The sequence below is a fragment of the Anomalospiza imberbis genome, chromosome 7, assembly GCF_031753505.1.
Source record: "Anomalospiza imberbis isolate Cuckoo-Finch-1a 21T00152 chromosome 7, ASM3175350v1, whole genome shotgun sequence".
In the NCBI taxonomy this organism is placed as follows: domain Eukaryota; kingdom Metazoa; phylum Chordata; class Aves; order Passeriformes; family Viduidae; genus Anomalospiza; species Anomalospiza imberbis.
Window position 1 is genome coordinate 24,781,190 of NC_089687.1, and position 25,720 is coordinate 24,806,909.

Consider the following 25,720-nt stretch of genomic DNA (forward strand, 5'->3'; position numbering starts at 1 on the left):
CTTAAAGGAAGCCATGAGGAGAAAAAAGAATTCAAGAAAAACTTGCAATGCATATTCTGATTCTGCAGGAGCAACTTAGTACGAGAATAGAGAAATGCTGCATGTGAGACTTACCTCCCTTTGGTCAGTGTTTTGATGGAACCTGTGATGCTACTTAGTTGCCCGATGAATTTTTACTGAAGCTTATCAGGGGGTGGAAGCAAAGGCCTTACAGCAAAGTTAACCATATCTTCTGATAATTCTTACAGATTGTGCAATTATGTGATTACAAATGGATCTTTAAATGCCAAAAAAATGCCTTTTTAAAGAGTTAAATGTTAGGTCTGAGGAGTGTTGGAAGTAGCTACTTTCAGAAATGAGCCTTCAGGCACTGTAATGAACTTGCTGTCTGTCTTCTGTGCAATATCTTTTTCCCTCTGGGTGCTTTAAGAGTATACTGTATGTCTTACTTTGTTTTGATCAATATGTTTTAAGAGTGTGTATATTGGCTAATGATGGGTTTTTCCTGTACAGCATGGTGGAAGATGTTTTAAAATTTTGCACTTTTCTAGGATTTGCAAGTTTGTAACCTGAAAATTTTTAACATGCACACTTTTGTACATAATTAGCATTGTATATATTTAACATGAGTCTGAAGCAAATAAAAGTAATTGAATGCATAACTTCTCCCTTTATTAACAGCACAAAAATTAAACTAAGTGTGGGAGTGCACTGAATGAACAATTCTTTTATGTTGCAGGTAAAAGTAGGCAGTGGGAACAGCTGACTCAGTGTCCCATCTTAATTGTGTTAAGGTAACTTTTTTTTGTGTGGGGAAGGAATTAGTGGACACGTGAATGTACAGGCCCCTTCAAGCTTTGAATAGCTATGATAAATCAAGTACTGCAATAAAAAGTGACTTTTTTCTGGGAAGGAGGTGTCCGAGACATGCATCGGGGTGAGAACGAGAGCCCACTAATGCATATTTATCTTTATTTATGAAGCTGAAGTTCCCCACCCACCCTGGGACGACAAACATCTTTCCTTTTTCCTCATTGTCTTCCCCATATATAACCTTTGCTGCAGAATATAGAAGGCTATGGATTCGGGGGATTGCTGTCAGTCAGGAGGAAACTGAAATCTGTTCCAGGCTCATGTTCAGTTGGTTTCTTACCCCTGCAAACAAGAAAAGCCATGCTGTGAGCTTTAATAGGAGGTGGGACTACTCTGCTTCTGTCACTAGGGGATAGATCAAGGCACCCGTATTCTGAAAAAGCAGAGTTTTGACTCTCTTCTTTGATTCCATCATGTGACATGCATTTTAGATTCCTTAATAAAGTCCATGTAATTCTAGATATGGATTCCCTTGGTCTGGAGTTCAGTGCATTAGGGCCAAATTGGCATTTCCCTGGCTTTCAATAAAGGAGCTGACTATTGGGGCTCTTTCTGTGAAAGGTAACTAGAATTTGGAAACATAAGCAGTAATGGATGCAGTGCCAAAGCACGTACTGGGTTAATCAGACATCCTTTGGAGTGCTGTCATACTGCTGGCTCCTTTGGAGCATTAAATAATACTCACATTTTCCCCAAAGAGAAATGGAACCAAGGGATTAAGTAACTTCTGATGGGGGAGACAGGCAGCATGAGCCAGGAGTCTAATAGAAGCCTCTCTTCCTTTCTGTCTGAAGGAGGGTATCAATTCCAGTGAGGCATTTACCTCAAAAACAGACGTGCTCCTGTCACTCCTTGCAGCGTGGCTTTATCTCCTTCCACTAACAGCATTGTACCTTCCCGCAAGCCCTGGTGGAGGTGGAAACATTTAAAATTATTTTCAAGCTATGTGAAAGGGTAGACTGCTTGTCACAAACAGGCCAGTCTCAGTGGCACCGTGACTACAGACTAAACCTTCTCGCTTACCTAACAAAGAGGTAGAGACAAAAATAGGTGAGTTCTGTCGTTTTAGAAGTTGATTCTCTTGTTTATTTCAGTTTTCACTCTTAAAGGAGAAACCATTAAGGAGGAGAGGAAACTGGTTTTTCCCACACTTATTCTTAGATCCAGTTTGGGCTGAGCAACAGCCAGCTGGGTTTGTTAGTGCACAAACTTTATACTACAAGATCTAACACAGGGACAGGAAACATACAGGTTCCACTTCCCCAGACAGACATAATGAAATTACGTATACACTACTGAATGTGCAAATTCAGAAACTGTATTACAGAGATTAAGAGTATCTGCAAAAAGATTAAGGGGAGTTTTGTACCATCTGCATGCACACCACCCCCAACATCCAATATATGGTGGCCAGTGACTGGGAAGATCAGAGCTGCCTAAAATAGAGTTGAGCAACACTAACAGGAGTATGCATTTCATTGGCCCTAATCCATTTTCTACAATGAGCAATATCCAAGGTTCAAGCTCTTAGCAAGAATACAATTAGCATTCCAATCCATGGTTTTGTAAGTCTTGACAGGCAAGGAACCCACACTGAGAGCTAGCATGAATGCATTTAAAATGTTTATCATGCTACATCTTCCTGATGGAGAACTACTACTCACCAGAACTGGAGGGGTGTTTGGTTCTTCATGATACTGGCGGATTCTTTCTTCTCTTGTCTCCTGCAATGAGCACAGATTTAGCTTCCCAGGCCATAAGGTAGGACTTGGAGCTATCCAGGCAACATGACATCAAACAATTTCCTAACATTAAACAAAACAGACATGGCAGGATTGACTCTATCTAATATATATGTGTTTTACCCTTCATCACTAGCAGCAACTTCCTGCAGGTTGATCAAACAGAACTCACACAATCCCAACCCTGAAAAGCCTTAAAACTTACTTCCACTCAATTAATCCATTTTTTACAATGAGTACTATCTCTGTGTGCAGAGATAGTACTAATACTACCAGGAAGGCGGTAGAAGCAAATGCCTGAGGTGCCACCTTTGTGAAAGAGAGTAGTGAATCATGGATTTTCAGTGATTTAAGTATTTGCTTGTTTGTCTTCAAGTAGGTATTACACTGAAGAATTTCCTTCTGTGACCACCTTTGTCATGTTTTCTGAGGTTTGCTGCTGAACTGAGCAACAGTAAAGAAATAAAAACATAGGAACACAGCAGGGATTTGTTACAGCACAGGGCTTCCAGCCTCCTCAGAGAGAAAGAGCAGAAGTTATTTATAGGGAGAAGACTGCCTGCTTATCTAGTGACAAGCTGATTAAATGAATACCTACAACTTCATCTAAATTCTAGGAGCACACCCATCTCTTCACCCATCTAGAAGCATCCACCATCTCTTCATTGTTCCCTAACTCTTAATACTTCCTCTAACCATGGAATTTTGATTACAAGGAGGAAAGTATTTAGCTTGCTAAAAGATGCACCACACAGATTGCTCCCTGAGGAATTAGCTGACATGCTATTTCAAGAAGGAACTCCTCCCCACTGTATGGAAATCTGTCTTCATGCTTGATGGCTGAAGTGTTTTTCTTTCAGCTATACTAGTGCATATGCTTGCTCTGTACTGGACATTACAGGCTGTCCCTGCTAGGACACCAGTGCCTAGGTGTTTTTTTACACAATAACTGTATGAATCTCAAGATCTCCCTGTTCTGATCATTTCTTCAGACCTTTAGGTATTTAAGCCTCTTAATCTATGTTTAAGTTAGGTCTTCCCAAGTAGCAGGTAAGACAGAACTTTCCAGAACCACAGTACTTTGCATCTTAACACTTAAGGTTTCTTTTTTAATTCCCTCATTCCATGCCAGATTTCAAGCATTTCAACAGTATTTCAGGCATTGCAGAGCTTCTGATTGTGAAAAACATTTTGTTCAGTAATACTGTTGCCAACCCCTCTTCCCAAGTTAAGTTTTAGGAGGAAGTGAAGTGTTACTGCCTCACTGGCATTTCCAGTTTCTCTAGGGAGCAGCTGTTTGACAATCTATAGCTTTGTAAGGCCTCAAAAATGCACACTATTTTTACTCCTCCACACACTGGTTACTGTGTTAGTTCTGGTGTGCTTTACTTACACCCATGTGAGTTCTTTTAATGTCTGGGTCCAGGTAGTGGGGGTTAATATTAAAAGGAACTAATCCTAGAGCCTGCAGGGAGGGTGGATAAACAATTGGCATGTCATTGGTGGTATTGATGCTGACAGTAGCAACGTTGGTTCCTGCGCTGGATCCCATGTAAGGAATCCCATCCTGAAAGACAAAAGCAATGATCAGTCTGCAGTATCACAACTAGGAACTCAGTTTTACAGCACCTTCTATCAATCCCAGAAACCCATCAGTCAGAGCAGACTTAGTCCTTCCAGCTCCTCTCACTGCTAACTTTACAGGTGAAAAGCAGAACATCAAGGTTCTAAGCTGGGCAGTAACTTCTGTGTCAGAGAACTAACTGCTGCCTGCCCTGCACTCACAACTCTTGTTGTTCCCAAGAGAGAATTTACCAGGCTGTCAGTGCATGTTGGACTTTGCTATTAAGAGGAGAGACTTTGCCTCTATTGCAGTTATAGGAAATATCTGAACTGGCTTTTAACTAGCTTCTGGAGAGAGTAGGCCACTGAAAGCTCAGTGCAATGTTGTCAAAGTATCAACTTACCAGTACCATGACCAGTTTAGCACTGTTTAGCTATTAGTACTGAGTACTGTGATGTACATAGAAGAATGCCACACAAATATGCAAGAATACAGGTAATGCTGAACAATTTGTAAAAATATAGCTGGCTTGAGACAACTGGTGGTAATTAACCAAGTAGTTATCCAGACAACTGGCATTTGGACATTTTCTGGCTTTCGTTCCCACAACAGAAGTTGAATTTCTATATATTAAGATAAGCCTAGCTAACCTTTATTCTTGGCAGATGGCCGTACTGTGGCTTGTATAAATCTGCATAAAGTCATTTGCAATTCCACATTGCTAGGGAACACCTTGCTTCTCTTATCCTCCAGAGATCGTGTATCTTTGCTGTGCCTTATGAGATTCACCAACTAGACTGGTGCTGCTGACCAGAGGGGCTCAATGGCACTCGCACCTCTCAGTTCCAATGAGATACAAAAAAAAAAAAAAAAAAAAAAAAAAAAAAAAAAAAAAAAAAAAAAATTACATAATTTCCAACATCAACACGACACTGTCTAAAAGGCATGCATGGATCCAAGTTTATCACCACTTTATTAGCAGAAAACCTGCAACATGAACACATTTATATCAACAAGATATGAAGTGGACATCTCAAGCTGAAAAACAGGGTTTCTGGACATAGATTAAATCCTGCACTAGTCTTTTGACTGGTATTTTGAGGGATTTACTTCTACGGTTCTATGTAGCATTGTACATCCCAAGGTCTTGCAACCCAGCATCTAGAAAACTGCTCTAGGAAGACAGACTGCTGACCTTAAGTCTTTTCAATGACTCAATGACAGCCTTATTGGCCATGGTTTTCTGTTCACCCAGCTGTTTGAGATGGCTTGACATATGAAGTATATTAGAGACAAAAATGCAGAATCAGCTTGGATTTGTCTGAACAAAAGCTCATGCATGAGATCCAGCCATTCACACTTGGCCAGAATCTGTAGTTTTACCTCAAGAACTCTCTTCCTGATCTCATGTATCAGACTGTTGTCATAAAGAGCTTTCAGGAGACGGAATGTGTTCCCACCTCCTGCAGAAAGAAAGTTCAGCTTATTTAACATGCTTTCACCATCAGTTTTAATTGAGGCCTTTACAAACCCAGCAGGTGCAATGAGTTCTATGCTCTATTCAGGGCAGTATCCTGCTTTGAGAAACAGTAAAACCAGAAGCTTCAGAAGAATGGTCACTGGACAGGCCATGGGCATGCCCTGAGTCATCCTTGTAAGGCTGCCGCTGTCTGACAGTGACCTCTCTTCCAATACCCAGGACCATGGTATTAGGACTAGAACTTCTTGGGCTTGCTAAAGTGATGATACAGCTGTTATGATCATGTTTTTACACTGAGGTACTGTCCAAAATAAAAATTTGGAATTTACTGGAGATGAAGTTCCATTAATAAATCTACTTCCCAGCCCACCAATGAATTTAGGGTTTTAGGGCTACCAATTACTGTCTTCTGTAGTTTCTAATTACTAGGCCTAACTGCTTAATTGTTGGTCTTTAGTGCCACCTCTGTGCAGGACTAATCCAGTGCCCTATATAAACCTTCACTGGGGAATAATAAGTAAAACTTACCAATAAATATTGCTTCAGATTTCCTTACAGCTTCCACTGGATCACAAGATTCATGAATGCTGTCCAGCCCATAACCTTAAATAAAAAAGTATTTACCTTTGCCATGTCATTTTGGTGGAAGAATGGGTTATGTTCAATCCCTCCCTGCCCACCTCCTCCAACCCTGAGCCAAATGTCTCAACCAGGGAAATTTCAGAGAACTCTACAATGTAAAACAGAGTGTACATCCTACATTAGCGCAGGGCTTCAGCATCCAGCTGTACAAAAGGAAATGTTTGTTTTGTGGAGATAGGCACTTAGTATCTAGGAGCAGAGCATTTCACTCAGCAGGTGCAGGCTGAGGTACAATATCCTGCTCAGCATTACCAGATAACTAGAAAATGAGGAAAAAGCTGTTAGTCCTCAGCTTGGCTGAGGTGCTGAAGTCTGACAGGATGTGTTGGTTCTAGCATTGCTTGTGCAAATACCTGGTCTGAGTATTGTTTCTGTTAAAATGTCTGACTTTGAGAAATTTGCCTTGCTGGGGTTCACTGGAGTGTCAAGAGAGACAGAAGAACATAGGCATTTGATAGCAGCAATCTTCCTGCGAGTCAAGGAGCAAAGTGTGCTGCCCAGGGAAGTGAGTACTGATTATTACTACACTAACAGGTCCAAAGTTACCCTTTACAGTGACAGATACTAGGTGGAGGTCTTGCTGTAGACTGCTCTGCAGAGATCTTTGCTCCAAGCAAAGTTCAGTTGCTGTCCATCATGGAACTATCTGGCTCCTTGATATGCTTTAAGTAATAGTCTTCACTTAAAACCAGTGGCTTGAGCAGAGGTTTAAGGTATATGGGAAGAAATGTTCCCTCATGTGATTAAGAAGGATAAAAAGATGCCACTTAATAGTTAGGGATAAAATCTTCCTCTCTGGAGTGGGCAGAAGTGTTTGCAGCAGGATTTCTTCTGGAGGCCTCTAAAACATCTCCATCCATGCAGAAGTCCGCAGCCGGCTCCTGCTGCTAACTGCCCTTGCTGCCCGTACCGCAGCAGCCCAGCCCAGCCCAGCCCAGCCCGCTGCCCCGCGGGCCGCAGGGCTGCCGTCCCGGGGCGCTCCGTGCCCGCAGCCTGCTCCCCGTGCCCGCTGCCTGCTCCCCGTGCCCGCAGCCTTCTCCCCGTGCCCGCAGCCTGCTCCCCGTGCCCGCTGCCTGCTCGCCGTGCCCGCAGCCTTCTCCCCGTGCCCGCAGCCTTCTCCCCGTGCCCGCAGCCTGCTCCCCGTGCCCGCAGCCTGCTCCCCGTGCCCGCTGCCTGCTCCCCGTGCCCGCAGCCTTCTCCCCGTGCCCGCAGCCTGCTCCCCGTGCCCGCTGCCTGCTCGCCGTGCCCGCAGCCTTCTCCCCGTGCCCGCAGCCTGCTCCCCGTGCCCGCAGCCTGCTCCCCGTGCCCGCTGCCTGCTCCCCGTGCCCGCTGCCTGCTCCCCGTGCCCGCTGCCTGCTCGCCGTGCCCGCAGCCTTCTCCCCGTGCCCGCAGCCTGCTCCCCGTGCCCGCAGCCTGCTCCCCGTGCCCGCAGCCTGCTCCCCGTGCCCGCTGCCTGCTCCCCGTGCCCGCTGCCTGCTCGCCGTGCCCGCAGCCTGCTCCCCGTGCCCGCAGCCTTCTCCCCGTGCCCGCTGCCTGCTCCCCGTGCCCGCTGCCTGCTCCCCGTGCCCGCAGCCTGCTCCCCGTGCCCGCAGCCTGCTCCCCGTGCCCGCTGCCTGCTCGCCGTGCCCGGTGCCGGCCCGGCAGCCCCGGGCACAGCCGGCGTGGCCGCAGCAGCCGGGCCGGCCTTACCCAGGCTCTCAAACTTCTCCCTGGCCGTGCGGGCGTAGGCGTCGCGGTCGTGCAGGGCGTAGGGGATGAAAAGCACCCGCTTCACCTTCCTGGGAGAGGAGAGAGAGGAGAGAGAGGAGAGAGCGGTCGGCGCGGCGGAGGCGGGAGCCGGGCGCGCTCCCGCGGCCCTGCACGGCGCTTACTGGCCGAGGAAGCTCTGGATGTGCTGCTGGCAGTGGCCCAGGTACCCCCCTCCGTGCAGGGTGGAGTTGGAGATCAGCAGCAGGCGCCGCGGGCCGCCCATGCCGAGCCCGGCCGTGCTCCCAGCCCGGCCCGGTCCGCCCCTTCCTGCCCCGCCGGCGGCACCGGGGTGGGGCCGAGCTGCCGCCGCTCCACCGCCCCGGCCCGGCCATGCTGGACTTCGCCATCTTCGCCGTCACTTTCCTGCTCATCCTCTTGGGCGCCGTGCTCTACCTGTACCCGGTAATGCTGCCGGCGATGGGACGGGGGGCGCTCGGCCCGGCCCGGCCCCCGGTGCAGGCGGGCGGAGAGCGAGCGGCCGCGGGGCCGAGGCAGCCCCGGGCCCGTCCCACGGCCCCTGGGCTCGGGCGGTGCCCCCGGCCCGTAGCCCGGGGCCCGGACGGGACGTGGCAGAGGCCTGCGGGAGCAGGTGCCGGGCGGGGCGCTCCCGGGACAGCGCAGCCCCGGCACTCCTGCTTTACGTGCTCCGGGAGTGAATCCCGCTTTCCAAAGGCGCGATCATCTGCTCGCCTTGCATTTTTGCAGGCCTCCAGGGCAAATCGGTGTGTAATACCCTGCATTGCAAACTTAACCCTTTAAATCTTTACGTAGACATCTTTCATCTAGCCAGATGAATAATCCTGGTTTAGCCAGTGGCACCAGGCACACAGTTGAGGTTTATCGGCTTAGCAGGTTTAAAGCCTGCAGATGTAGCATACCCACCTCCTGTTTCCTGTTTGTAAGTAGTGTAGTGGTATTGGTGTGGAAAATTCATCTCTCCTGCCGGAAAGCTGTGGGAACTGTATAAAATCTGAAGTTCACGTAGATTGATGCATTTCCTTTTACTCTAGGCATCTAGGCAAGCATCAGGTATCCCTGGGCTGGCTCCAACTGATGAAAAGTAAGTGGTTTCTGTCTCCACATTGATGAAGTTCAGCATTAGCAGAGGACGCTATTCATGACCAGATATCCACTGTTTCTCAGGGATGGCAACCTACCAGATATCATTGTCAGCAGCAGTTTACATGAGTTTCTTGTGAACCTTCATGAGAAATATGGGCCACTGGTCTCCTTCTGGTTCGGAAGGCGTCTTGTTGTCAGCCTTGGCTCCATCGATCTCCTGAAACAACATGTTAACCCCAACCGGTTGTGTAAGTGTCTTTTACGTTGTCTTTTGAGTCCGTTTGTTGTGGCCTCACTGGCCATCAAAGGATGGGTGTCAAAGGAAGTTGGGGTTTCATTCTACATTGAGAGAAAATGAGACTTTGTAGCTGACATGGTGGTTCAGGTATGACTTTGGTCCTGCTTTCTGGACTTGAGTATCAGTGGCCAAGGGTTACTGCTGCCCAGTGGCCATCAAAAAATCAGTATGTTTGTGTCTTTTACCATCTCTCTACAGGCAAACATTCAGGAAAAGCATCATGATCATTAGTCACTTGATAGAGCAAGGTGAACATCCTGTAGCCACTTGGCATACGTTTTAAAAGCAGTTTGAAATACAGTTTAGGAGGCTAAACTTTGCTAAATTAAGTCTGAAAACAGCTCTGCTAGTGTGCGATAACTGCCTTGTATGGTTCAGCATGGAGATTTTTCAAACTATTATTTGGAGAAATTCTTTACTTTTCATGTTTCTTTTGGTGTGTAGAATTTTGTAGTGAAAACCTTTAATGATCTTCCAGTCTTGGAAGTGGATGGTGGTACTGGTAGCTGAGTTGACCGTCTTAGTCATGGGAGAGTATTTTAATTTATGGCCTAAGCCTCTTAGGTGGGCATTTTGCTTCCTAGGGTTATCGCACTTGATAAGTTAACTCAGTTGTCTTTGGGTTTAATCTCTTGCTTTGCCAGTTTTTATCTTATGAGGTTGATGGAGGTGCTGGGTGCACACCTCTGACCTGATCCTGTAGGCTGTCTTTAGGCACAGGCCGATAGCTCAGCTCACTTCATGCTGGGGTCGTGAGGGGTAAGCTTCATGTACAGTTGCATGACAGAATCAAAAAAAGAAATGGTGACAATATGGGAAAGGAGTGGGAGTTAACGAGGATTAGCAAGACACAGTGGATAACGATGACACTCCAGAAGGTGGAAAACCACCCTGAAAGATCTGAATGCTCTCCAGTGTGTTTGGGGGAAATTAAGCAGACAGTCACTTTCTCAAAGCTCAGAGAAGTGATGACAGGCCCCTGCACAGGCAAGTTCTCATAAATGCTCTGAATTTGGGAGGATCTGAGTATTGAAGAAAGAGAAATCCAGTGCCTGGACTTAAGTGCAGGAAATTAGGTGACCCAGGCAGCTGTAGACTAGCCTAGTATCCTGCTATGCCAAGGGCTAAACATTTTTTAAAGATGGGGGATAAATGGGAAATGCATGTTGTACTTTGGTAATTAAATTTTTGGAGAAGTAAAGTGATAAAACTGTGTTTGTGTCAGGGATTCAGTTCAGAATTTGCTTTGGTACTGGTAAATACTGGACTGGTACTTGAAAGGAGGATCAAGGCTAGATTGTCTTTGAAAAGTGAAATGCAGTGTTGGGGACATGAAATACTCCATCTTATGTTAGTATCCTACCTTGATGGCATTATTCTGGAACCCGTTGTCAGCACAGGGCAGCAGAGTGAGATGGATATCCCTCAGGGCTGGGATAGCAGGAGCAGGAACAGGAAGAGAAAAAGTGGGCTGCATGAATTGCCTGTGGGATGACATGGCCCTGGAAATAAAAGGATATATTGAGTCATGGATTTTCTGTAAAGAGAGGACTTTTGCACAAAATGAGCATGTGTCAGACCTGGAGTCCTGTGTGTGGCTCTGACTTCTATACTCAGGCATGATATTGGATAAAGCAAGTGCAAATAAAGGCTGCCAGTGCTCTCAGAGGAGTGGGAAGCCTGTCGTGCAGGAGAAGCCAGGGAAAGTGTGTTCAGCCCAGACAAAGAAAGAGCTTCTGAAGGGATCCTCATAAAGGCAACAAGCTTGAGAAGGAGGGTTCTTATGATCTCAGAGCTGGAAGAGCAGCAATATTAGTTGTATCGCTGCTTTCCTTTTAGCACTGATGCTTGCCAGAAGTGCTCAAACTTTGTTAGAGGTAAGGAGTCTTACAGGTTATATTTCCTGAAGCACTGAGGTATAAACTGAGCTGAATAGCTGTAATTGAATAGCTGTAGCCCTTCCTGTACCCTTTCTTGGTGAGTGGGAACAGGGGTTGTAGTAGGTCTCAGCCACAAAGTGGCTCTGGGAAGCTTGAAGTTTTATTGGAGATGTGGTCTTGCCCATATCTCTTCTGTGCACACAGTGCTGTGGGACAGGAGACAGCCCACAGTGGACTGCATTATATCCAACTCCTGACTCTTCAGCCCCACTTGAAAACCCATGCCATGTGACTGTTTCTCAGTCAGCTGGAGTGCCTGGGGCCACCATCCATCTTCATGGATACCTGACATTTGGGTTCCAAGGCTGAGATCCAGGATTTGGCTCCAAGTATTAGACAAAGGTTCCTTTCATCTCATATGTGTGTCACAGGCATGGTCAGACTTCTTGGAGAGAGAGAGGTGCAGATAATGCATTTCTCATCAAAGCCTTGAAGCTGGACTAATTGGATTCATAGTTATAAACATTTCCAATGCCAGGAGACTCTTTTTCCTTAGGCTTCAAGCAGTGTTTGAAATTGGTATGTTTTCATGGCCTCTTAAAGCTTGGTGGAGATTCATTTGCAAGGGGAATTCAAAGGAATTAAAACTTTGCAGCTGGTACTGGTGATTCCCCTGAGTGGCTCTGGGGAAGCAGTTCAGGCCTACAAACAATGTGGATGTGAAGAGGGTGGACTAATTCAGGATTGCCAGGAGCAGGGGGTTCAGAGACCAACGTGGGAAGTTCTCCTGAGTTGATGTTGCTTTTTGGGTTGGGGGCAATGAACCTGAAGCACACTGAATGCTGGAGATTGAGCCATGGGTCCTGGCCTGTCTGAGCAGGACTTCACTGCTGTTGTGTGAGCATTTTACTGTGCGGGTTCAGAGGTCCTTTCTATCTCTGATGTTCAGTTGTGCTCGATCTCAGTTAGATCTCTTCTCTATATTTATTTGCAGTGGTGTCCAGGACAGCACTCAGGTTTTTGGGATGGGGAGATTTCCACGTAAGTGAAAAGAAGAGTCGAAATTTTGATATGTGTCGCTAGGAGGGGTGAAAATATAACTCTGGAGATGTTTTCAAGACAAGGCCAAAGGATGAAGTCTGTGCAAGTGCTGGCAGACCAGAGCTCTCTCCAGAGGCAGTTTGTGCCTTGTGGAGTCACTAGCCTCCCACAGCTGTGCAGAAATAGCCCTTTCCCAAACAGCAGGAGGCAGAGCCAGCCCTCAGCAAAAGGGCAGCCTGGGCTCTGCAGCCCTGAGTGCACAACAGTGAGTGTGTATAGGTGGTGTGGGATTGCCAGTTTAGTCTAGGGACACTGGGAGAAAAAAAAAAACTGCTGGGCTAATCCAGCAGTTTCCTTTCATATGCAGCAGAAAAACTTTGCAGTTTCAGCAGGCATTGCTTCTAAGCATCCTCTAGCCTCTCTAGATGCCTCTGCTTGCTGGATTTTCTGTGTGGGCTTTGCCACCTGCCATGTATCTTCCTGGCTGTCCAATATTGTGCCTGGCTGTGCCAGTGCCAGTCAGCAGGGATCTGTGGCATGAATAGCAGCTCCATGACAAAGTACCTTGCAGGAGGAATTGTCAGCAGCAGCTAGAGGCACATAACAGCCCATGCCACGTGGAGAGCCGCAGGTACCATCTGCTCTGCCAAAAGACACATGCTCATGCTCCTTGTCATTCAAAGTGGGAAAGAGGGTGAGATACCGAGCTTAAAAACATTGGAAGGGAAAAGATGTGAGAGAAAAACATTTGGGAAAGATTACCATATTCATGCCTCTGGCCTCGTTAGCTGCTTTTATGTCTTTAGGTAGTAAGTCCTCTGCAGGTGGGAATTTTCTCTTCTTGTAGGTTTGCCTGGTAGTATAATGAGGCCCCAATCTCTGTGGGGAATCCTAGATACATCCACAGCTGGTAAAGTCATATGTGTCTAGCCCAGCCTTGATGTTTTCTGATTCCTCAGAGGTTTCACTCTCCATCTGGGAGAAAAAACAGACTGTGATAAACAGTGACAATATCCTTCTTGAAAACCCTGATTTCTGCTTCCAAATAGCTCCTTAAAGACTGTCAGTTCCACAAGACACACTAAAAGGTTTACAAGAAAGGGAAAAACATATGCCATGCTGTATTGCACAGTTTTGCATTGACACCTAATATCCTTCAACAAATTTATTAAATAGAGGTCCTTGGTGGTGAAATTCAGAGTTAAAAATCTAACTGAAATGAGTCATGGATTGGGAAGTGATGTGGTTTTGTCTAGTTTGTACACTGATGCAAGTGTCTATGTTGAAGGATCGAAGATGGAAAGAAGATGATTAGCAGTAGAAAGCATTCTGTAGCTTAGCAGGTTATGGTTTTCTGTAGGAGCTTCGGAGCTGCCTCCTGGAGGCAGCCCTGGCAGACAGTTAGGTGCTAGTTTGGGAAGAGCTCCTCAACAGGGAACTCAGTGCCCAAAAGAGAAATCATGCAGGAGCAGCAGAGTATCAAATAAGGTGTGCTGGGTCTGTGACACAAAGGAAGGAGTGCCGAGAGCAACATCTGGCTAAGTCTGTCATGAGCTGGTATATCCTGAGTGCATAGCCACGTTCAGGGCAGGAGGGCACACCAGATGTGAAGGGGAATGTGCTAAAGACACTGCAAGTCAGGCTGGAGGAGAAGAGGAAAGACCATGCCACACTTGCTCTTGTCACCAAGTCGATGGCACAACCAACTGGGAACTGGCAAGCAGGGAACAAGCTCTGAAGGCATTTTTACTGAAGAGTTGCTTGGTAGAGCCAGCAGGCAATCTCTGCATGGGGAGCTGATCACAGGGCAGCAATCAGCCCCAGAGAAAAGACTTTGTGAGGTACCAGCCCACACTGAGAAAGACGAACTTGACACCCCACAGAGACTGTTGTAGGGGAAGGAGCCACAGATCCTTGCTCGCTGCTCAGAAATAGCAGTATCCAATTAAAGAGGCTGCTGTTTTAATCAGCCCTGTGTAGTGTGGCTTTTGAACGGTGTTTCCTCTGTTTGCTTTCAGTGGATCCCTTTGAGACAATGCTGAAATCCCTCTTGAGGTACCAGTCCAGCCTGAATGGGGATACAGGAGAGAGCCACATGAGGAGAAAACTGTATGAGAACGGTGTGACCAAGTCCTTGCAAAGTAATGTTGCTCTCATCCAGAAGGTAACTGCCTTTGTACAGCAGAGAAGCCCTGTGTGGCTCACAGAGGAAGGTTTAGTGAGAATGATCACTAGGATAAAGGGACCTGCATTCAAATTCGTGCAGGATCTATAAGCATCTGAGATAGCAAGCAACCTCCGCCTTTCATGGTGTGAATATTTGCATTCTCTTAGCTCCAGTGGGCTGGGGGAAGGGCTGAGTTTGCTTAATTTTTATGCCAAGATACCAGATGCAATTAAAGATACTGGAGCACCTGGATTCTAGATATATTTCCCAGGACAGGAGGATGGAGCAAGGAACCAGCTTTTGGAGCCACAAAGAAGTGATGTCAATTTAGTCCAGCAGTCACAATATGATCTGTTTTCCTGTTCTGGAGCTGTCTGTATTAAAGGGTTCAAGGTTTCTTTTGTGATAGAGGGAACAAGAGAGGAGAGTAGGGTTGCCTTGTCAGGGGAGAGCATTGAAAGAAGCAGAAGATTGGAGGCTAAAATGGAAAGAAGGAGGTTTAACAATAGAAAGAAACCTGGAAAGAGTTTAGCATTATTCCATAGCCATGAAAGTGTGGTCTGCCTTAGGAAGTGGGTGGGAATGTGTCCAGGGTGTGTTTGGTAAATAGACTGCTGGTGTTACTGCTAACTAATGGTTCATTGCCTCTCAAGCTGTCAGAAGAGCTGCTGGCCAAATGGCTGTCTCTCCCCGAGGCACAACATGTGCCACTCTGCCAGCACATGCTGGGCTTTGCCATGAAGTCTGTCACGCAGATAGCTATGGGCAGCAGCTTTGAAGATGACCGGGAAGTCATCCGATTCCGCAGGCACCACGATGCAGTAAGTGTCCTGAAGAGCCAGGAAATCTCCTATTAATTTTTTCCAAACGGAAAACACAGAGCTTGTACTAAACTGTGTACAGTTTAGTACAAGCTACTGCTGAGACTTTAAAGTATGAGCTTGAGGGGTCTGTCTCACTTGTCCCAAGCTGAAACTGTTAGAAAGATCCTACTGCTGATCCTGCTGTCATTAGTCTGAGGTGTTTCTAAAGGATCCATGGGGATCAGGAACCTAGATCCAACGGCAGTTGGGAGGTCTTTGGTACCTAAGTCAGTTAAACTCTGTTGGGACTGCCAGTGGAATTTCTCCCTTTTGAAGATCTTCTGAAAGCTCTGTGACATTGTGGAGAAAGGAAAATCTGTGGAGATCTCACCTGTATCCATATGTGGGCATGTTAAACATGCTGGTGATAGGGTGGGAAAGAAACAGTTCCATCTCCCATTTAAGATTCCTAAAGCTTTTTTCCTACAGTTGCAATTACAGTTGTTTAATTTCAGCTTAATTCCAGCTATCATAGACATAGTGTCTGAAATAGGATGTGGTGTCATAAAGAGACCAGTTCCATATTGACAGGAAGTCCTAATTTTATTTGGTGTTTTCATTTTCTTGAGTAGGGAAGAATAGAATAGTCCAAGCAGTCTCAGTCTGTGGTGAGTGATGGTGCTGTTTTTTCTGTTCTTCTTCCAGATCTGGTCAGAGATTGGAAAAGGTTTCTTGGATGGGTCTCTTGACAAAAACATGACTAGGAAGAAGCACTACGAAGATGGTAGGTTTCTTCCAAAATGACGGTTTTCCTCCCACTCCGATTAATACTTGGGAGTTAGCTAGCGTGTGAAAGCACTACGTTTGCCCGGTTGTTTTGGCTTCTCTTCAGAGTTGCTCAGAGTAAGCTACGAGATACACTGTACTTACTCTCGGATTAGATCACTGTTTTGGAGTTGAGGAGCAAGCTGCCTTTATGTGAGAAGTTGTAGGACTAGAATTCCAGTTTCAGGTCTAGTTCTAGGGTCTGTCGGGTCTGGAGAGTGATAGAGGGGAAGAATCAGGATGTGCTTCCTCCCTTACTGTTCTGTTCCCCGGTGTCCACTTTTGACCTCTCTTGGAGGCAAGCAGCTGTGCTAGGTGGAGACAGATGGAGCCCCTGGATTTGGCCCATATGGACATTCAAATGATGCACCATCTGGGGTCTGTACTGCCAGACAGCCACTCACAGGCTGGAAAACACAAGTACAGAAGTGCTGCTTTGTTGGATACACCATCGGATAGCCTCTGATGTGCTCTTACAAGATAACATGATTTTCAGGTCTGTTACAGCAGTACTTTTTTTTCTAATATATTTTATAGTAAGTTATTTCAATTTTAGGTTGTCTTTTTTGTTCTTAATAATTAAACCATTTCAGTATTGATTGATAAGATGCTGAACTAAAGTAGACGGTATCTGGAACTAAAGTTTTGCTTGTAAATCCTCCAAACCCAGTGTTTCCTTCTTTGTGCTTCTGGTTCTGTGGGTTTCAGAACTTGAGGACAACTTCTGCCCCATTGAAATGGGTTCCTCCCATGGTCACTCTCTTCCAGAGTTGTAGTATGATGATGCATGAGGATACAATTTCACAAACTCCAGATAGTAAGCCGTGGTGTTTGAGTGATGCTGGCCTCCCTGTGCAGAGAGGAGGAAGGAAGGTAATTCTAAGACAAAGGAACTGAAGTGGGCCTTGATAAATGGAGTTTCAGACCCAAATTCTACTCCATGTTTCTTGGATAGTCCTCAATAGGTCATTTAAGCCAGACAGGCAATGGTGTCTAGGTCCCTAACTCCCCCTGGTTCCCACAGCAGTCATCTGGAGTTAGGCATTCACATATCTTCAGATATGTGGACTCTATGCCAAAACCCTCCCACATTTCCCTCCATTCCTCTCTCTGTGTCTGCAGACTCTTTAGCACAGAGCCAACCTCTTGCACCCTGCCTGTAGAACCCCTGGCCAAAGGGACTCCATCAGTCCTGGTGCTGTAGTAATTGGAACTCTGCAGGTCACGTAACCAGAGTTATGTGGCTCATACCTGCTTTCATGGGGGCTGATGAAAATGCATTTCTCCGGTGGTTCGACAGCATTGCTTGTCTTCCCCCTATGTGATTTCAGCTCACAGAGTATACACCTTGGTTATACCTGTAAGGATGGCTTTTTATAGGCAACCTCTGTTACTTGGCTCCTGCATTTTCAGCTAAATTGGGGATACTGCCTTCCAAATTGACAGTAACATGTAACAGAGGCTGCTTCTGTAAGTGAGCCCAGCAGGGACAGCTGGTCTGAAAATCTGCTTGGGAAGATGAATTTGCTTCTCTGCAGCACCAGGATGACCAGGTTTTAAAATAAGCATTTATTTTTTCTTCCAAAGCTCTGGTGGAGATGGAATCCATCTTAAGGAAGATTACGAAGGAGCGCCGAGGCAGATCATTCAACAGGCATGTCTTTGTAGACACCTTGCTGCAGGGGAACCTGAGTGACCAGCAGGTCTGTGCAGCTGTTACCTCCTTGCACAGTAATGGAGTTTTGCCAGAATTCATTACATTGTAGCCTTTGATTAATATAAGTTCTTGCATCTTAGCTTAGATTCTTTACCAAAGCAGGGCTTCTGCTTCGTTTTTTCCATTCCTGCAATGTTCGATTGCATTAGACTTTGGTAGATTTCCTTGCCACTGCTTCATAGCTATTTTTATAAACCAGAAGTATGTTAATATTAAGCACGTCGCGTGCAATTCTAGTGGAAGTTCTACAGAGAGTTCAGTATATGTCTTCTAGATGTATTTCCTGCTCTCTGCACTAAAGGGATTTAATGTGCTTGAGTGGAGAGTGTGCCACTTCTTTATTCTCGTTACAGTCTTATGAACTTCATTCCCTGAAGTAGATTTTCTTTCCTAGATTCTGGAAGATACAATGATTTTCTCTTTGGCAGGATGTGTAATCACCGCTAACTGTAAGTACAGTAACTGTAGGTAGCTTCCCATCCTTACACTCAGCTGCCAAAAACTGTGTGTGATGACATGAGACTTACCCTAGGCTAATAAAAATAGTATTAATCATTCTTTCTCCTGAGCTGCAGACATATAGAAGAAGCTAATTTTTACATCAGACTGTTGACACAGCCTCACAGTTAGGGGGCTGAACCTATGCTGTGTTTGTCAACCTTTCCAGTCTTATGGTGAACCTTAGAATTTGTCCCCATTGCTTTTTGCTTGCATTCTTAACCCCAGACAACTGATGCTAAATTTGATGAAGAAAAACACCAAAATAAATAAGCCACAAAGATCATGTTGTAAAATAGGTTCAGGCACATAGGAAGAAAGAGTGCTAGCATCTGTCTGGGTGTTTTGAATTTCTAGAGGATAGGTGTGTTCCATGTATGGAGGACTTTCAAAGAAGCTATTCTTGGATTTATGCAAAGATTATGAAAAAAACCCAAACAAATAAAAATACAAGCTGAAGCTGTGTAAAATACCTTATGATAAAGAGAAGATTATCTGGCCTTGTACCTCAGCCAATGGGGCTGGGACTCCAAAGAAAACCTCCAAGGTGCATCTAGGTGTTAAAGAATGGGAAGTAAATCAGACAACTATGGTAATACTCTCTCCAGAGAATATCCTCTCCGGGTGCTCTAGGAAGACTGTAATTTTAAGGGGCTTGAATCCACATGGATTCACAGAATCACAGTATATTCTGATTTGGAAGGATCATCAAGTCCAAGATTCCAGATAGTTCTCATGAATAGACATTTTTGAGAGCTAGAAACATTTCCTTGTAGCTTTAGGGAAACTGCATCCTACACACTTATTCCTTATGCAAGGTTTTTTTTCTCACTCTGCTATTGAAGATAATCTCAAAGCACTCAAAAAGTAGATGTAGGGGGACAAGTGCTGGCCAACATCTGCAGAGAACTCCCTTCAGGAGCCCCAGGCATTGGCTATCTGGAGCATTTGCCTGAGATGTGCTAGGGAAGACCCCCAAATAAGGGAATTTTCTAAAGCTTTGAACAAACCAGCCTTTTATTTGCATGCTTGGTGTAATAGCCCTAATTCCCCTGGGTTAGTTGGGCTGTGTGGTCCCTTTGCCAGAGCTATGGGACTGAGTGCTTTAGTGTCCTGCAAAGCTCCTCATAGTATCAGAAAGAGAATTTTAGCTTGCAGGGCCTCTTGTTACACAGGAGTTCAGCCTCTCTTCCTACCACTGAATACAGAATAAGCACAGCCTGCTGTGAACAGAGGCCACCTGTTTTTTAGGCCAAAAAGTAATGTTGAAAATGTAGAAGTGAGAAGACTGAATGCCATTTTTAAAGGATTAAATTTTCTGGGTCTGGTCCTGTCTTGATTCCTTCTCCAGTGTGCACCTGGGCAGTCTATTTCCTCACAACCTCAGAAGATGTTCAGCAGAATCTCTACAAGGAGATGGACCGTGTTCTGGGGAAGGGACCAATTACACATGAGAAAATGGAGCAGCTCAGGTGGGTCCTATAGAAGGAGTGCAGAGGAAGGCTGTGTCATGTGGTGGGGACAGGTGTTTCATGTGGAGTCTGATGCCTAGCCTGCACTAGGCCAGGAGAAGGCATCCAAAAGCTGCTTGCTCCCTTTTTTCTTGCTGGAAGTAATCAAACCACAGGATGACTTGCAGAATAGAATCTGCTGGCATTCCAGACACAGGGACCAAGGTGCTCACTTTAGGGTGTCTGTAGGAAACCCTTTAGGTTCACCAGCAGAGAAGAAGCACAGAATCAGTGCCCTGACTGCCAGGCCAAAATTTTTGCTCACTGTCATGTTTGGTTTCTGTCCTAGTTTTCCAGAGCAGTAGAAGTAATCAGTCATTTTTATGGTTGGATATAGAGATATTTAGAGAGAAAGCATGGACCAATCTTCTTTACAAAGGGCTGCAAGTAATGATGACTGGTTAACAGTGTGCCTTTATGTTTTCTGCATTTGTTATGTTGGTGCAACCAGGTGCATTTTGTATTTGGACTAGTGCTAGGGTTTCAGTAAGGGAATATCGAGCGTGTGATTTTCTTGCTGCTTCTTGTATGAGTGAAGGGTACAGGAAAAGGGCTTGTGTGTTTATGCTTTTTAGTAGATTTAGTTGGGTTTAAATTCTGAAAGAAGAGAGATTCCAATAACCTTCTGTAAAAGCTGTTAATGAGATTTAACGCTTCTTACAAAGATGTTTGGACTCCTTGCCAGGAAAAAAAAAAAAGTGCCTCTCAATAAAGCAGTTGGCTCCGCTCTGCTTGCTGCCACAAGGATGTGGACAAGCTTCTCTCTGAGACTTACACTAACCAAGGGTTACTGGTTGCAGGTACTGTCGGCAAGTCCTGTGTGAGACAGTGCGGACAGCAAAGCTCACTCCCATTGCTGCACAGCTGCAGGAGCTCGAGGGCAGAGTCGACCAACACACTGTCCCCAAAGAGGTAGGGCAGTGCTGGGAGCACTAGGCCACTCTCCTTTCCTGTAGGGAAATTTGCTGTTTCCTCTTCTTCCAGACCAGGAGTGAGGCAGGAATACCATTTCTTCTGACAGTGTTGAACCTGAGCAGGTGCTCTGCCATCTGAAAGTACAGTTTAAAGATTGCCTGCAGTTCCTCTGTGGGAGAGACTCTACAAATTCATGTTCTCTTGCTGAGCAGATTTGCTTCTGCTTCTTGGATGAGTAAGCTTTTGAAGGGGCCTATGGACTTAGTTATGCATAGAGAGCATTGTTCAGGCTTCATCATACCGCCTTCTAGAGAGTAAAGTAGTCCATACATACATCTCGGCAAGTGTAGAAAAATGGGGTCACACCCTTTGTAACCATGAACAATTGCAGCGTGATTCTTAGAAGTTAAAATCCTAACATCTGGGCATGGATTGTGAAAATCTGTAGATGAATACTGCATAATTGTATTTTTAATCCACCTAAATATGAGTAGTCTACAGAATAATCATCATCCAGCAGAGCTGTTGAGAGGTGTCTTTAATTGTGCATTTCCTTCCACATTGACGTGTTTTAATTCTCCTTGCAGACACTTGTGCTTTATGCTCTTGGTGTGATGCTGCAGGATAGTTCATCTTGGCCATCACCATACAAGTATGTAGAATCGACCTTAATTGCAACTAATTCCTTTGCTTTGTTAAATTAGATCTTTTAGCACAGCTTTTTGTGCTGCAGAGCCTGCCTTAAGCAGATTCTGGAGATGAAAGGGAGTCTGTAAGAAAATCAGTTTATGAAAGTCTGAGTTTGTTTGTCTCCATGGGCATGGCTATGGGGCAATTAAAGTCAGGTTCCTCCAATGCTCCAGTCTGTGTGTGTGCATGGATCTGTTAGGGTTTAGTAAAAACTTTTTTGTGCATATACACAGAGCTTCCCTGGCTAATGCTGGCAACTTCTGTTAAAGGTTTTCTGTGAAACAGTGACTTGAATGGCTTTGGAATCACTGCTCGTCATCATGAAACGATGCAAGGGAGGAAATGTCAGTCTGAAGTTGTGGGTTTTTAGGGTGAAGAGAGATGCTGCCTCAATATTTCCATCTGTCTGTGAAAACTGGATCTAGGCCTGTGTTTTGGAGGTTAAAGAAAGAAATCGCTGTAGCTTCCTGTGTCCTCCAGGTGGCAAATATTAACCTGTATCTGATTTGCTTCACTTGGGCTACAAAAAATGTGGGTCAGTTATTCTAGACAGAGAGAACAGACAGCTGAGATTTAGGTGAAAGAATAGAGCCTTTAGAACAGCACTTGTCCTCTCCTGCAATTACACTTTTTAGAAAGGGGTCAGGCATTGATGCACCAGTCTATGAGCACATTGGCAGGGTGTTCAGGTTTGCTGAGACCCCATGGGACCAACAATGAGGACTGCTATGGACATTGTATGTTTGTTTCAGGGAGGCTGGGCTTGAGGTTTAGCTGAGGTAGATGAAGATTTCCATGACAGGAGACCAGCTCTGTGTGATCCTTTCACCCACCTACTATACAAAAACACTGGTTGCTCTCCCTGCTTTCTTACTAGGCAGGTGCATTTTCTCTCCTATTACAAAATCTATAAATTTCACTTTAGTTCAGGGGAAATGTAAGTTTGATGCTGCTTTTCCTAAGGATCAGCACCCACATGCACTTTCACCTTGTTAGAAGCAGACCCTGGATGTTTAAGCAGGGAAGTGAAGGCTTGAAGTATTTAGCAGGAACGTTTAAAAGAACCATCTCCTGTCCATCAAATTTTGTGTTTGGAGGGGGCTTAATATTTAAATTGATTGTTATTTTATTAGTTTCCCTTGTTTTAACTCATGCCAGCCCTGGATAATAGCTTTCTCACAGTCTCTACCATCCTAAAGCTGGAAACCACTTTTCTCACTTCAATGAGTCACTGGCTTCCCTCCCCCAGCACACACACATACACATACACACACCAGCTGCTTGAAGAGAAGGGTGAGGGGCAAGGAGAAAAGGGAAATATTTTTGGAAGTGAAAAAGGAAGGTACTTTAGAGAGGCAGAGAGGGGGAGAGAGAGAGACAAATGAGATTGTGTGTGCCCTGGAGAGGAATAGAGGGCAGGTAACAGCATCAGCTCAGCTGTGTACTGCACATTAGTTCCAGCCCTGTTTCACACTACCTCAGTTTGTCAGCATTTTGGCCAAAATGGGACACAGCTGACCAACTGGGAATGTTGATGGAATGGATGCACAATTGCCTTCATACATTTGTGTGGAATGACACGGAGTACAAATTAGTGGGATTCTCGATTTCATTTCTGGTTTTTCACTTGTGTGTGTGTGTGTGTGTGTGTGTGCGTGTTTCTGGGGAAAGGATGCTGTGCCTGCTCAGAAAACCCTAATGTGCTTCATCTTTTGTAGGTTTGACCCAGACAGATTCAATGAGGAATTAGCCATGAAAAAACTCTCCTTGTTGGGTTTCTCAGGAAGCCAGGAGTGCCCAGAGTTGAGGTGAGCATAGGGAAGGAGGCCTTAATGAGTCTCTATGGCAGACAGGAGAGAAGGTCCTTCCAGCATCTTGGTGTTACTGCTGGGACAACCTGTCCAAGCTGACTGTTGTCGTTTGACAAATTTACATCATAGCAAGGTTTTTATATTTTTTCTCCTGATTCTTCCCTCAGGTTTGCCTATATGGTGGCCACAGTTCTGCTGAGTGTCCTGATAAGGAAACTGTATCTCCACCCAGTGAAAGGACAAGTCACGGAGGCAAAATATGAGCTGGTAACCTCACCAAAGGAGGAAGCCTGGATAACAGTGTCTAAGAGAAGCTAAGAGCAAGGAAAACAAGGGGTTAAAAGTGCCAGCTGTGAAGTTCTGACCAAGGGTCTTAAGGAGAATCATACTGGCACCATGTTTACCCAGCCAAGGAATTTTATATCCAGATTTTTTTACCTTCCATATTCTTAACCTAATGCCTATCTTGGGTATTTTCTCTAATTCAACCAATAGTCATATTAAAGTAGATTTAATCTATATGTCTCTTTTATATTTGCTTTTGGATCTCTGGCTAAACCTTTGCAAAGGAAGCAACAAAACCTTGCAGTGGTGTATGGATGAACTACTGAATGTCAGCTCGTCAAAGACTGGAGCTCTGGTTAACCCAGAGCTTTCCAATAGCATCCAGAGCTGGGTAAGAGTGCCCCTCTTATCCAGTGGAATGCTTCTTCCTGAATCCTAGCTAGAGAAGACCTTGGAGACACAAGGACGAAGCCTTTCTCTATATATAGGTATTTTTATTCAAAGTGTCTTTCCCTCCCTTGAGCTATATCTGTCAGGAAGAACAGATATATCCTGTGAGCAGTATGTTGAGTGTGAGAAAGAGAGAAATAAACTGGGGTGAGAATAGCACCACTAGTTCTCATGCTGTGTAATCTTGCCATGCTGTGGGGTTGCAAGAAAAAGGATGATTGAGAAATGCTAGTAAACCAAGAGGAATAAAATTGATTTGTCCCCTTAAAAAACAGAAGCATCAGTAATAATATGATGAAATGAAATAAAACCACAGAACAAAGCCCCAAGAAAGGAAGTCTCTAACCTGACAATTCTGAGGGCAGTGTCTAATCTAATCAACAGAAATTGACAGATGCTTGCAATTTATTCAGCACTGGATCAGCATGAGACTGATCATGCAGGTACTGGAGAGTGCTGATTTCATAGGGCTCTAGATCAATGTTGTACTTAATAACTTAAAAGCCTTTCAAAGAATCCTTTTCCTCTTTCAAAATGTGTGCTCACCAAAGAAGCATCAAATGTTGCATATTCACGTGCTTTTTCCTGCTTCTTCCTTTCTTTTTTTGCCAATCATAGGACAGCTCCATTCAGAGCCCCACTGAAAGGATTGCAAGGCAGGAACCTCCTACCCCATCATGGCATTGGAGTATTTGCTATCTGCCTTACTGTTCATGTTGTGCTGCTTCCCTTTCTTTGACATTTTTCTCTTTATCTGATCTTTGTAAGTCTTTTCTCCATATACCTGACTTCTCTGTTAGCTCCAGTTCCTAGCCCCCTTCCCACCCAGCAGCTGTGTGGTGGTAGGTGAGGGGTTTCTCAGCCTGCAGCTGTGTCTGCTTAAGCTGTACACAGCTCCTGTGCACCACAGAGCAGGCCAAGAGTGTGTGCCTCCCATTAGAGCTACTTTGTACTGCTTGTGCAGAGTACATGTAACTGGTAACTGCAGTGCCTTTTTCTACAGATGTACCTTCCAGGTCAGGAAATCTGCCGCTCTTTTAAGTGTTTTTGCTCTTGTCTGAGGTGTGCCAGGCTGAATGCAATCCTGTCAGCTCTTACGGGGTTTAACAGCTGATGTCATCCTCCATGGGCACCAGACAAAGAAAATACTGCTCTTGGGTTTAACATGTCATCTCTGCTTTTGATGGAGCTGTAGAGATTCAGACACTTTCCAGTGTAGCTTCTGTTGGGGTAGAGTGATACAGAGATCTTGGGCAGAAAAGAGAGAGTTGTGCAGTTCAGCTTCCTGTCTCTCTTGTACTGATTTTTATAATGAACTGCAAGAAAGCTCTTGCTATTCTGACCTCCACTTCACTAAAGGTTGGTCATGTCCCCAGATGGCAATTCATGTTAGGCTTTGCTTCACTGCTTATGCAAAAAGGCCTTTTTTTCCTTTAAGGTTGCAGATGTTTCCTAAACCTTCTGGAGAAATCAGCATGGTAAAGAATTTTCATTTTAAAACATCCCTGGATGTGCAGAGGAGGCAAAATGAAGGTTAAGTTATTGCCTTCTTTGGAAAATATGGTAGGATAGCACTGTCCCTGCTAGGAACTGAACAAGGAATATAACAGGGTGGTGAAGATCTGCTTTAGGAGTGAAGCTTTCAAACACTAGAAAAGCTTCCCAAGTGTAAATTCTGTGCCTTGCTGGAGCTGATCAAACTGCCTTGCGACAGCCC

General features: G+C 45.2%; 2 protein-coding genes across 4 annotated transcripts; one reads left to right on the top strand and one right to left on the bottom strand.

Annotated features, from left to right (window-relative positions):
• Window positions 1–647: 647 nt before the first annotated feature.
• LOC137477238 (alpha-aspartyl dipeptidase-like) lies at window positions 648–8,336 on the bottom strand. 2 transcript variants are annotated; one of them, XM_068196062.1, is made up of 8 exons: window positions 8,173–8,331; window positions 7,991–8,079; window positions 6,188–6,262; window positions 5,563–5,642; window positions 4,009–4,182; window positions 2,538–2,597; window positions 1,697–1,779; window positions 648–1,155 (listed from the first exon to the last, which is right to left on the bottom strand). In XM_068196062.1, the coding sequence occupies exons 1-8, from the start codon at window positions 8,271–8,273 to the stop codon at window positions 1,077–1,079; spliced, it is 741 nt and encodes a 246-aa protein (XP_068052163.1). In that variant the 5' UTR covers window positions 8,274–8,331; the 3' UTR covers window positions 648–1,076. The 2 variants fall into 2 exon arrangements, with proteins under 2 accessions (XP_068052163.1, XP_068052165.1); XM_068196064.1 differs by lacking the exon at window positions 6,188–6,262 and having other exon boundaries at window positions 8,173–8,336.
• On the top strand, window positions 6,719–23,789 carry CYP20A1 (cytochrome P450 family 20 subfamily A member 1). 2 transcript variants are annotated; one of them, XM_068196059.1, is made up of 13 exons: window positions 6,719–6,806; window positions 9,061–9,110; window positions 9,194–9,360; window positions 14,350–14,495; window positions 15,152–15,319; window positions 16,007–16,085; window positions 17,714–17,829; window positions 18,238–18,292; window positions 19,693–19,813; window positions 20,653–20,764; window positions 21,355–21,419; window positions 23,176–23,265; window positions 23,436–23,789. In XM_068196059.1, exons 4-13 carry the CDS (start codon window positions 14,367–14,369, stop codon window positions 23,584–23,586), a joined length of 1,086 nt encoding a protein of 361 aa, XP_068052160.1. In that variant the 5' UTR covers window positions 6,719–6,806; window positions 9,061–9,110; window positions 9,194–9,360; window positions 14,350–14,366; the 3' UTR covers window positions 23,587–23,789. The 2 variants fall into 2 exon arrangements, with proteins under 2 accessions (XP_068052160.1, XP_068052161.1); XM_068196060.1 differs by lacking the exon at window positions 6,719–6,806 and adding an exon at window positions 8,295–8,452.
• The last annotated feature ends 1,931 nt before the right edge of the window (window positions 23,790–25,720 follow it).

Excerpts from the sequence above, each read along its gene's own strand:
- CYP20A1 (XM_068196060.1), top strand. The coding sequence starts at position 8,381 with ATGCTGGACTTCGCCATCTTCGCCGTCACTTTCCTGCTCATCCTCTTG. Across the intron at positions 19,814-20,652 it reads GAGAAAATGGAGCAGCTCAG|GTACTGTCGGCAAGTCCTGT; the intron begins GTGGGTCCTATA and ends TACTGGTTGCAG. Across the intron at positions 20,765-21,354 it reads AACACACTGTCCCCAAAGAG|ACACTTGTGCTTTATGCTCT; the intron begins GTAGGGCAGTGC and ends TTCTCCTTGCAG.
- LOC137477238 (XM_068196062.1), bottom strand. The coding sequence starts at position 8,273 with ATGGGCGGCCCGCGGCGCCTGCTGCTGATCTCCAACTCCACCCTGCAC. Across the intron at positions 4,183-5,562 it reads TCAGGAAGAGAGTTCTTGAG|GATGGGATTCCTTACATGGG; the intron begins GTAAAACTACAG and ends TTTGTCTTTCAG. Across the intron at positions 1,156-1,696 it reads GGAGCACGTCTGTTTTTGAG|GGGTAAGAAACCAACTGAAC; the intron begins GTAAATGCCTCA and ends TCTTGTTTGCAG.